The 11,998-nt window shown below is 53.2% G+C and overlaps 1 protein-coding gene across 1 annotated transcript in view; it reads right to left on the reverse strand.

Moving 5' to 3' along the window:
• Window positions 1-11,684, reverse strand: part of SLC4A8 (solute carrier family 4 member 8) — a gene marked incomplete at its 5' end in the record, with an annotated part of 54,362 nt that extends 42,678 nt beyond the window's left edge. Inside the window, one exon of the mRNA XM_080939161.1 lies at window positions 11,640-11,684. Coding sequence (XP_080795287.1) covers window positions 11,640-11,684 — 45 coding nt within the window. The remainder of the gene's footprint in view (window positions 1-11,639) is intronic.
• Between the last annotated feature and the right edge of the window lie 314 nt (window positions 11,685-11,998).

Below are 11,998 nucleotides of genomic sequence, written 5' to 3' on the forward strand. Positions count from 1 at the left end.
AATTAAATCGTCTTTTAAAAAAGAATACTCAAAATAAAAAAACAAAAGAGACAGATGTGAAGTTGGTGGTGTGCCGATTCCAGAAAAAGTCTATTCTGAATGACACAGTGCACGGGAACGCGCTGGGGACGGAACTCGCTGAGGGTGGGCTCCAGATCCGTTCCTGGTGAAGCGTACCACAGAGGGGAAACCAGGACAAACCGCCCTCAGCAGAGTCCCCAGCGTCCCCAGTCTGAACCACAACAGAGAACGCCACAAACTGCTCTTTCTTTTCTGGTTTCGAGAAAAAGTCTCACCCTTTAGCTAAGGCTGGTCTAGAACTCGCTCTCAGTGTGTGGAGACTAGTATGAGCTGTCGGGTCTAGCCTCTACTCACACTGCTGGGTGTAGCTGTGGTGTTGGGTATCTGAGGGTACTGTGCTCTACAAGAGAATTCTCAGCACCACTGGAGAAAAGCAAACATCTGCAGCCACGGTGCAAGAGTTTTTTAAAAACATGTTCCTGTTTTGTAATACACTGCTTGGTCTTTACCACTAAAACCGAGACTTAAATCCACACAAAACCCTGAACACAGATGTCCTCCAGGTTCTACTTCTAACTGCTGGATACTTAAAAGCCACCAAGATGTCCCTCTAGATGAACACACAAACTGTAATCTCAGAACTCAGGAAGCTGAGGCAGGAGTTGTTCTAGGGATGTTCTTTTTAAAAGAAGGAAGGAAGGAGGGAAGGGAGGGAGGGAAGGAGAGAGGAAGAAAGGAAGAAAGAAAAAAAGAATATTCTATGTACTGGATAATCCCTGTCCTGTGACACCCGGGAAAAGACAAAACTGTGGAGACTTAAAAAAGAAGCTTCCTCCCCAGGGGCTGGGGGAGGGGCTCACAGTCAAGCACAGAGGAGTTCAGGGGGGGGGGAACCTAATGCACCCTGACAGGAGCTAAGGAAATAGCCAGAGCCTGGAAGCTGCTCTGTAGGGGACAATGACCATAAAGGAGGGCAGGAGGGGCTGCAAGAGAGTTTCCTGTCCCTTCTGTATCATACTGTAAAAATAAAGCTATTTATTAGTCTCTAAAAATCACAACAAGTGTGACATCTGGAAGAGGGGCAAATGTGGATGCTGGTGAGGACCACAGCGGGAGAGGGCCTGTCCCCTTTATGCGCCACGCTGGTGTTGCAGAGGCCTGTACAACACATTTTAAAGACACACAGATGAAGCTTACACTGTAATCACAGACATACAGACAGCTCTGAGTTCGAGGCCAGAAAGACCCTGGAGAGGGGCAAGGAGGGGGAGGGGGAGGAAAAGCCTGGTTTGACCTACGCAACATTATTTCACAGCACTCAAAGTCCGAAGGTCACCTACACACCTCCCTCAGCCCTGTGTGTTGCGATTTGATGAAGTTTTCACCAGCTCTTCCAGCTAGTCTGCGGAGGTCTCTACAGAATCATCTTCTGCTCCTTTTTCCTTGTTTTGTCCTGGGGGCCTTGCACACGGGAGTGAGTTACACACAGCTGAGGAACCACTTTTATGTGTACTTTATGTACATGTTGGGTGTTTTGCCTGCATGACTGTGAATCACATGTGTGTCTGGTATTGGGGAGGCCAGAAAAGGGCATTAGATCCCCATGAACTAGAGATGAGTCGGTTGTGAACAGCTTTTTGGGGACTGAGTATTGAGCCAGGGTCCTTTACAAATGCAGACAGTGCCCTTAACCAAGGAATCATTTTTAAGTGAAAACAAAAACCAAAACAAAACAAACACACCGGCTCTGCTTACCTAGCCTGTCTGACCATGAGTTCCTTTCTTCTTGCTTTGTTTGTTAAGACGAGGTCTCAGTGTGTAGCCCCGAGTGTCATGGAATTCAGACATCCACCTGCCTCTGCCGGGCTTAAATGCATGTACCGCCACAGCCAGCACAGGCCATGAGCCTCTGACAGCCGGAGCGTGTATCTGTCATCCTTGAGCGTCTGCTACAGCCCAGCACTGTCACCTACACGGAAGCAGTGTGCACCCCTACAAACAGTGTGCACCGCTGTAAACAGTATGCACCCCTATAAGCAGTGTGCACCCCTGTAAGCACTGTGCACCCCTATAAGCAGTGTGCAGCCCTGTAAGCAGTGTACACCGCTGTAAGCAGCATGCACCCCTGTAAGCAGGTGCACTCCTGTAAGCAGGTGCACCCCTGTAAGCAGTGTGCACCCCTGTAAGCAGGTGCACCCCTGTAAGCAGTGTAAACCTCTGTAAGCAGCATGCACCCCTGTAAGCAGGTGCACCCCTGTAAGCAGCATGCACCCCTGTAAGCAGTGTACACCCCTGTAAGCAGCATGCACCCCTGTAAGCAGCATGCACCCCTGTAAGCAGGTGCACCCCTGTAAGCAGTGAACACCCCTGTAAGCAGGTGCACCCCTGTAAGCAGCGTGCACCCCTGTAAGCAGGTGCACCCCTGTAAGCAGGTGCACCCCTGTAAGCAGGTGCACCCCTGTAAGCAGGTGCACCCCTGTAAGCAGTGTACACCCCTGTAAGCAGGTGCACCCCGTAAGCAGTGTGCACCCCTGTAAGCAGGTGCACCCCTGTAAGCAGTGTAAACCTCTGTAAGCAGCATGCACCCCTGTAAGCAGGTGCACCCCTGTAAGCAGCATGCACCCCTGTAAGCAGTGTACACCCCTGTAAGCAGCGTGCACCCCTGTAAGCAGTGTGCACCCCTGTAAGCAGTTTACACCCCTGTAAGCAGCGTGCACCCCTGTAAGCAGTGTACACCCCTGTAAGCAGGTGCACCCCTGTAAGCAGCATGCACCCCTGTAAGCAGTGTGCACCCCTGTAAGCAGGTGCACCCCTGTAAGCAGCATGCACCCCTGTAAGCAGTGTGCACCCCTGTAAGCAGGTGCACCCCTGTAAGCAGCATGCACCCCTGTAAGCAGGTGCACCCCTGTAAGCTCCATGAAGACTGGAGAGAAACAGAGGAGCCGAGATGGTGTGTGTTCACTGCAGATGCCAAGTCGTAGGTACACAATGATTCAGTATGCAAATATCTCTCCTTTGATATCCATTTGAAATGTTCCCCAACTTTCAAGCATATGCCGTTTGTTTGAAATTGTTAAACTGAAAAGGAAATCTGAGACCGCTCCGTCCAGGCTTGCACCGGGTGCCACACAGGTTGGCTAGGTTTGCCTCTTCAACCATCACTGCGCGCAGGAAGCAAAACTTTCCAACTTGGAGTCCACAACCTTCTAGGATAGCGATGAATGTGCACCAGCGGAGCGTGGAGATGGCTGCGTGTGCATTTGGTGGTGTGGGGGGACAGTTCATAGCTTTTACCAGATTCTCAGAGGAGTGCATGGCTCAGGAGAGATTAGGCTCGAGAAACACATTAAGCAAGCTCGCGGGCTGGGAGCGCGGGAGAGAGAAGTGGATTAGAGAGAAAGCGTCCTTACAAGGGAGCCTCCTTTCCACATTCCCTCCTGTTAGAGTGGATCGGAGGGTCCCAGGGAGAGATAAGAAGACTGTAGGTGGTAATTCGCTCAAGCATTGGAATCCATGGCGGGAGGCAGCTCAGCTGCCAGGAGCACTCCGTGCTCTTGCCGAGGACCGAGCTCGGTTCCCAGCACCCACAGCAGGCAGCTCTCGGCCACCGATAAACTCCAGCTCCAGGGCACCTGACACTCTCTTCTGGTGTTCATAGGCACTTGAACACATGCGTGCACACACACATACACACATACATATGCACACACGTATACTTACTTGCATGCATACACAGAGACACACATACGCATAAATAAAAACAAAAGTGAACCCTTTTCATTAAATCACTGGCATTACTCAGCGGGTAGAGAGAAAGCACTATTAGAAATTTTTAAGAATGGTCTTCTGCAGGGAAGACCCCGCCAACTAGTCATCCAATACCAAGTGCCTGGGACCATACACATACAGGTGACACGTGGACTGAGCAGGGTGTAAGGATATATTTAGGAGTATGTGTGCACACATGTGTGCATGTATCTGTGTGTCTGTGACTATGCATATATGTATGTATGCATGCATGTAGGTGGTATGTGTGTGCATATGTGTGTCTGTGTATCTGTGTCTGTATATGTATGTATCTGTGTGTTCCTGTGTATATACATGTATTGTGTACATGTGTGTTATATGTGTACATTTGTATGCACGAGTGCATATGTGTGGATGTGTGTGCATGTGTATGTCTGTGTGTATCTTTCTGTCCTTGTGTGTGTGTGTGTGTGTGTGTGTCTACATGTGTGTGGTATGTGCAAATATGTTATGTGCGTGAATGTGTGTAGGCACATGTGTGCATGGATATCAAGTGTGCATGAGCAAGCGAAGGAAAAGAGGTCATGAATTTGAAAAAGACAGAGCAAGGGGGTGCACGGGACATGCTGGAGGGAGGGAAAGAAAGGGGAGAGATGATATAATTTCAGAAAATAAAAATATTATTAAAGACAATCAGTGAAGCTGGAGATAGTGACATCTTTAACACCAGAGCTCAGGAGGCAGGTACATCTCTGAGTTTAAGACCAATTTGGTTTTCATACTGAGTTCCAGACCAGCCAGGACTACACAGTGAGACCCTGCCTCAACAAAAAATAACTAATTTAAAAGACAAGTTAGATCTGAGTGGTAGGTAAATCAATCGTACTTTCGGGAGTGACCAAATTAAAAGACAGGAACAGGACTGAGTCTTGCATATGATCCCAACTCTGAGACACAGCCCAGAAGTGAGATAATGGAGGTCACAGGCAGAAGCCACAGAGAGTCCTGCTGTCCCCTCTGGACTCGTGAAGATGGGCCTGCCCAAAGAAACCCCTCTGCCTTCCAAACTTTATCTCAAACATGCCTTTCATTCCCCACTGCACCCATGGATCTAATGCTCCAGCCCTCCCATCCCCGCCCCCACCCCCCATCACTGCCCGACAGCACGACAGTCTCTCCTGAACACAGATAACCCCGCCATCTTAAAAATCAGCACTCTGCACAGGGCACCCCTCAACCCTACCTCAGGGACTCACGGTCAGTTGGCAAAAGAAGTTGGTACAACCAGAACTGGGGAGTGACTTCAGCGGAACACTTGGGCCTCCACGTTTGCTGTGGCTATTACCCTACCTAATGTCCAGCATGTTCTTAAACTGGGGCTAAGGAAGAGCTCACAAGAGCTGAGAAAGGCAGGAAGGATCAAGTTTATTAGTAAGTACGTACTGATGCTGCCCACGGTGAGAACAGCCTGAGAGTCACACCGTCCTCTCAGTCAGTGCTCAGATCCTCACACCGACCCCAACCCCAGCGCCCTCCAGGTGCCTCTTCTCCCAGCACGACACCGGCCTCCTGCCCCTCGGAATCTCCGTCTCTCTCTCCCTCCCTCCCTCTCTCTCTCTCTCTCTCTCTCTCTCTCTCTCTCTCTCTGTCTCTCTCTGTGTGTCTCTCTCTCTGTCTCTCTCTCTCTCTGTGTCTCTCTCTCTCTCTGTCTGTCTCTCTCTGTCTCTCTCTGTCTCTCTCTCGGAATCTCCGTCTCTCTCTCTCTCTCTCTCTCTCTCTCTCTCTCTCTCCCTCCCTCTCTCTCTCTGGCTCTCTCTCTCTCTGGCACGGAACAAACGAAGCCAGGATCTCTTTGGTAAGTCAAGAGCTATGCAGTTCTCAGGCCTGAACATCCGGGGACAACGCTGTGTCACTAGGTCAGAAGGCTGGACATGCCTGAGTGTCCTCAATTACTTCCTGGATGCCTACAAATACCTAACAACAAGGAAAAGTGGCCCGAGTGCCTTGTGGCCGGAGTGGCTGACCATGAGCGTCCGCCCCACTCTACAGTCTGGAGGGGATGAGGCTGCACAGTGGCTCTGTGGGTCTTTCCTCGAACCCCACTTAAAGTCACCCCACTTTTAGTATAGACCCGGAGAACAACAGCCCCTGGAGAGACGCACAGCTAAGCTGCAGGGACATCGGAGTGTGTGGTGCTAAAGTGGGCCATGTTACTGATCGATTGATCTTCCAATAAGACTGTTGGAAATTACGTCAGCTGCAAAGGAAGCGCATGTGATTACAGGCATCATAAAGCCAGACAGGGCAGCACACGCTGGTGATCCAGCACCTGAGGAGCTGAAGCAGCAAGCTACCAATCCAAGGCCAGCCTGGGCTACGGTGAATTCAAGGCCAGCCTGGGCTACGGTGAATTCTAGGCCAGCCTGGGCTACGGTGAATTCTAGGCCAGCCTGGGCTACAGTGAATTCTAGGCCAGCCTGGGCTACGGTGAATTCAAGGCCGGCCTGGGCTACAGTGAATTCAAGGCCAGCCTGGGCTACAGTGAATTCAAGGCCAGCCTGGGCTACGGTGAATTCTAGGCCAGCCTGGGCTACAGTGAATTCAAGGCCAGCCTGGGCTACAGTGAATTCAAGGCCAGCCTGGGCTACGGTGAATTCTAGGCCAGCCTGGGCTACAGTGAATTCTAGGCCAGCCTGGGCTTCATAAGAAGATCCTTTCTTTGGGGGATGGTGATAAAGGCAGGAGAGATGGTTCCTTGGTCAGGAGCACTTGTTGCTCTGGCCAAAGACTGGGTTCAGTTCCCAGCACCACGTGGTGGATCGTAACCACCTGTAACTCCAGTTCAAGGGGATTTAATGCCTTCTGGCCTCTGTGGTAACTGTTCATACTCAGAGTACCCACACATACAAGGAAAACACTCACCCACATAATTTTTTTTTTTTTAAATTATCCGCAGAAGCAAGAGGCAGGAAAGCAAAGTTGTAGAGGAAGATCTGAGGGAAAACCTGAGCCTCAGAGTCGTGATTTCTGGCTCTGGAGCAGGAACAGCCGAGGGAGGAAGCAACGAGCCAGAGAGAGCGGCAGGGCTTAGGCCAACAAGACAGGAAGTCTGTCCGACTCCCTAACTACCAAAGCCAGCGAAAGCTCCTTCCCACCTTATGGGAAAGGAGCAGAGGCTCCATTACCTATGGCGCAGCTGTAACCTAGCAGCGGCTTAGAGTCAAGGAGGCTGTTCCTCTTTGTGTTGACTACAAGCATGGCCGCTCTGCCAAGGCAGACAGCACTGAGAGGGTGCTTCAGGTGAGCAGCCTCCTGCCTGTTCTATGGCCAAGGCTCTGCTCAGCAGGTCAGCCCACAGCACTCCAGCAGAGCTCCCCGGCAGAGCTGATGAAGCCCAGAGGAGGCCCACAGGCTCTCACACCCGCACCTGTGGGGGGGGGGGTACCTACGGCACTGCAGTGGGGTGGGGGAACGGGATCACCTGCTTACCGTGCACAGCCCTGGACCCTCAGGAATGGGGCGGAGCCAACCATTCATTTGCTCAGCAAAAATATGTACTGTGTTCCACATGCCTAAGCCACTGAACACTAGAAACCAGCTTCAGGCACTCTTGTCCCAGGAGTTTGTTTCAGGTCTGACACAAGACACGAGTGTGAGGTTCGGCCTCCGCTTGGCTTGGCTCCCCAGTTCCCTCCCCATCCAGCAGGGTTTCACTTCTCCCTTTGCTGGTCCGTGTAGTGGGTCCCACAGCCCAGGCTGGCCCTGAACTCCGTGTAGCCAAGATTGCCTGTGAGCTTGATTTTACATTTATCTGTGTGTGTGTTGCCTGCTTGTGTGTGGGTGTCTGGTTTCAGAAGAGGGTATCAGAGGTGTAGAGTTAGGAACCACCATGCGGGTGCTGAGAATTGAACTTAGGTGCTCTGCGAGAGCAACTAGTGTTCTTAACTGCTGATCCATCCTTCTTACTATGATACCACCGTGGGTTTGGTTTTTCGGAAGATGTCTGCTGAGTGTGCCAGGCTTCCTCAGATCCTAAGTGTCCAGCCTCCTGGGCCTCTCTCCCAGCACCTCCTTCTGGGCAGTTCTGCGGTGCTGACAGGAGGAGATGTGAGGCTGTAAGACCCTCCAGCACGGAGCCAGGGCTTTCCCCAGCTTTCCGCTCGCCTTCCTCCATTACTGTCCCTCCCCCTCCAAAACAGCCCATCAGCTCCTGAAATTTCAGCACCACCTCCAGAGAGCTTGCAAAGTGGATGATGCAAACCTCGCTAACTCAGCCTCTGGGCCCGGCCCCTCGCCCCGTGAGCTGCACTCTGATACATCTGTTTGGAGGCTTTCCCAAGCACCTCTCAGGGCTCACTCGAGGCCGGGCGCTCTAACAAGAGGTTATGGCTGTGGGACAGGTCCTTGGCGTCTGAGGGCGCAGGCTTCAGAGAGTGGTGGCTCTACCCTTCTAGAAGTCTCATTTCAGCTTCTTCATCTGAGAAGTGGGAACAGTAATGGTGCCATAATCGTGAGCTGGGGTATGAGACAATCACAGAGTGAGGCCGGGCTCGTCCTCAGCACTGCGACCAAAGAAGAAAAGGTGAGATGAACGGAGAGGGCCTAGCACGGTGCCTGGCCCACAGAAAGCGGTCAAATAATGGGGAGCATGGGGGGTAAATGCAGAAAGGAGTCTGTGCGGGCCACAAGGGGTAGGGACACAAGAACCCAGGGCAGAGTTCTGGTGGAGCGCCACGGAGTCAGCCTGGGGGGTCAGACTGGAATTTCCTCGGTGGAGGGGAGGGGAGAGATCCTGTGGCTCAATAACCTGAGCGCCGGCGCAGTAGGCCACCCACAGGTCCTTCTGTGCAAATCTGCCTAGTAGACAGAGATCTCCTAAAGGGGAGGCCTCGGGCCCGCAGCCGTTCATATACAGCAGCCGAGCACAGGCCGGACACCAGGCAGAGTTCGACAGGACCATCTGCCTCTTCTCAGGCTCCGGAAGCTTCCGGCTAAGGACAAGAACACTCACACGCAGGTGCTAGGAAGGGAAGCAAAAAGAACCCTGCAGAGGTCTCTGACTCAGGGGTGGAGGTCAGGGGACACACGTGAGTCACGGGGAGGAATAGTGCCCTAGAAGGAGGACAAATCCCGAGGGGCAAAGGAGCTTGTCATACTAAAGAAATCCAAAGCGAGGCAGAGCTGGAGGGTGTGGTCAGAGAGTGGAGGAGTCCGGAGGGACCGGGTGAAGCCTTGGCCGGTTCAAACCTCGGTAAGTCACAGCAGAGTTTGGATTTTATTCTAAATTGCACAAGAGGCCAATGACAAGTTTTGAGATAGGACGTGACTCGATGAGGCTTGCATTTCTAAACCCCCTCTGGCTGCCGGGTGGAGGGCAGCTGTGGACAGATACGTCAGAGAGTCTGGGCTGGGGCCCGCCCCAGGGACAGTCTAGACCTGGGATGTGCACTTGTGGTGCTGCAACCTCGGCTTCCAACAGCTCACACCGTCCACCTGCTCTGCAAGGTCCAGTCTCTCAGGTGGGCACGGGAGGCTTGGTCACTAAGGTGACTGCCCATGGCTAACTGTCCCCTCAAGCCCTTCCCATTTCCCCCTCACTCTCCTTCCTCCCTAAATCTCAAGTTCCCGTATCCGGCGCCTGACTTCACGGGGTCCTACTCCAACTCTTCTCTCTGCCCATTCCATCACCCACAAAGGTGTCTTAGCTCACTATAAAGAACATACCTACTATGTGCACAGACACAGAGGAATCCATTCCATAGGCCACTGACAGGGCCCAAGTGTTACTATGTATTTGATGCAGCCTGCACACATTCTGCATGCTACAGGCAGATTTCCTCACACACCCCCCAGCCTGATCAGGACCCCAGCTTCTGTCTCTTGAGCCCTCTCTCCTGCCTCACCTCCCCACCCCCTCACCTCCTGAGCCTTGGGTAAATTCTTCAGCAGGGCCCACAGTGTGTCCTTATGTTACAAGCCCAGAGCACACCTTACATTCCCCCGTTGCTCCTGTGGCTGCACCACACAGTCCTTCCAGAATGAACTCCATGTCTGCCACAGGATGTCTGAACATCCTGTCCTGCTTCCAAGTGCTTCGGCCTCCCCGTTCCTTAGCTGGTGCTCACTCTTCGGACCTTTGCCCAAATCCTCTTCTTTAGAAAACTCTCCCATGGCCTGAGTCACGCATGCTCTCACAGGACTGTCTGGGGCAATGCCAAAGCACCTGAGCTTATAATCACATTTTCTTTGTGCGAAGTTTTTGAGACAGGGTCTCATTATGTAGTCTTTGCTGACCTCAAGCACACCATCCTCCTGCCTCAGGCTCCTAGTACTAGGATTACAGTGTTTTGTGTGGTTGACTAAGAATGCTCACTTTGGGGAGCAGAGAAGGCAGAGTGCTTTGTTATGGCATGAAGACCTGAATCCAGACTCCCAGTGCCCGTGTCAAAGGCCAGCATGGGCTGGGGAGGGCATTATCACTAGCAGATCCCAAGGGCTCACCAGTCAGCTGATGTTCAGTGTAAGAACATGTATGGAAAATAAGGTAGACACCAGATATCAAACTCGGGCCACCACACGAGTGCACGTGCACACACACATGCACGCACAGGAATGCACACACAATTCTTACTTCCGGCTGGGATATGGCTCAGTGGTAGAGCCATTGCCTAGCAAGTAGAAAGCAGTCCATCTCTGGAACCACCAAGGGCAAAACAAAACAAACAAAAAAACGGCGATAATTCTCCTCCTTCTCTGCCAGCTGGAAGAGGAAAGAAAGGGCATGGCCTATACTCTGCTTCCCAGAGGTCGACTGTAACATAGCATGTCGTAAGATCAGATGTGGAAAGGTCCAGAATCTTAGATCTCTTTTTGTGACTGGCAAGCAAAGGCTATTGCCAGAGAAGGGGCAGGGAGGGTCATACCCACTCCACGACACGCAGGAAGTCCTCCCTGCCTTCCCCCAGCACCCACTCCTGATGTCAACGTGGCATCTGCTTCCATGACCCGCCACCCTTCCCGCATCCGTACTAGTCTGTTTCCGCTCTCTTCCCTCCTTTCAAACCCTCTTTTTGGCTGGGCAGTAACCACACCTGATCGGGTTTCACAAGAAAGCCGGTGTGAGAATTCCACAAGCTACTACTTCCTCACTGGATATCACACAATAAACTGTGTTTCACAGAGTCCTTAAAACAGCCTTGTGAAGTAAACCGTACAAACATTTCCATTTTAATAGACGGGGAGACCCGGATTCGAAGAGACGGGTAGCTTGCACAGACGGCGGGGCCTATGAGAAGCACATTGGAAATTGAACCCACGGACCCCTTCATGCCTAGCCCAGTGCTTCCTAGCATTAGCCGCCTCTTCAGTTCTAGTATCAACTAGACTAGCTTCCCTGGTCCATGTGCATCCCTACCCAGAACTTGTCAGCTCTCTGAGCAGCAGGGAAGGATCCACGAAGCCGGCCACATTCTCAGGGGCTGTTCCCAGTCTTTGCAAGGTTTCCTCTGAGCCACGGAGGAACCAGAGTCAAAACACAAAGACTCGCGCAAGGTCCCCGGATTCCCTGTCGTCCATCTACAGCATAACGAGGCAAGGCCAGAAGCCGGCGTCTGCCGCCAACAGGGACCGGCGGACAGAGGTCACTGCTCCGGGACACCCGGCAGCAGGCGACGCAGGGGATGCTGCAGTGAGCCCGCGGCTCGGGGCTCGGCCCAAGGTCACCCTCCCCGGCCACCCAGAGCGCCCCCTGGCTTCCCACGCGGGCCTCCCCCTGCCCTCGTGGACACGCCTGGAACCCCGGCTGGGGCAGGAACCGGGCGGTGGGCAGAGGACCGAGGCTGAACCAGGGAGGAGCGGGAGGCGGGGCCCACCTGATAGCTGAGGACGCCGTCCGGCTCGTTGCTCCCGGCGGGCATGGCCGGGTGGAGCCTGGTCTCGCCGGTGGCTTCCAGGTTGAGCTGCAGCAGTCCGCGCCCTCTGGTCCTGTGTGAGCCGATCGCACGCGCGGCGACCCCTACCCTGGATCCAAGGACCGATCAACCATCAACCGGCGCCACCTTCTTAGCCAGCAGCCCGCGAGGCGCCCGCAGCAGCCAATCAGAGGTCCTCCCGAGCAGCCAATCAGCGCGCGGAGCACGGGAGGACGCTGTCCGGCGGTACCCTGGGCTACCAGGAAGCAGGGAGGAGGGCGCCAGAGAGCCAACCCCTCCCCGGGCTGGTTGCCTTAGAA

Source organism: Micromys minutus (genome assembly GCF_963924665.1).
Source record: "Micromys minutus genome assembly, chromosome: 27".
Lineage (NCBI taxonomy): Eukaryota > Metazoa > Chordata > Mammalia > Rodentia > Muridae > Micromys > Micromys minutus.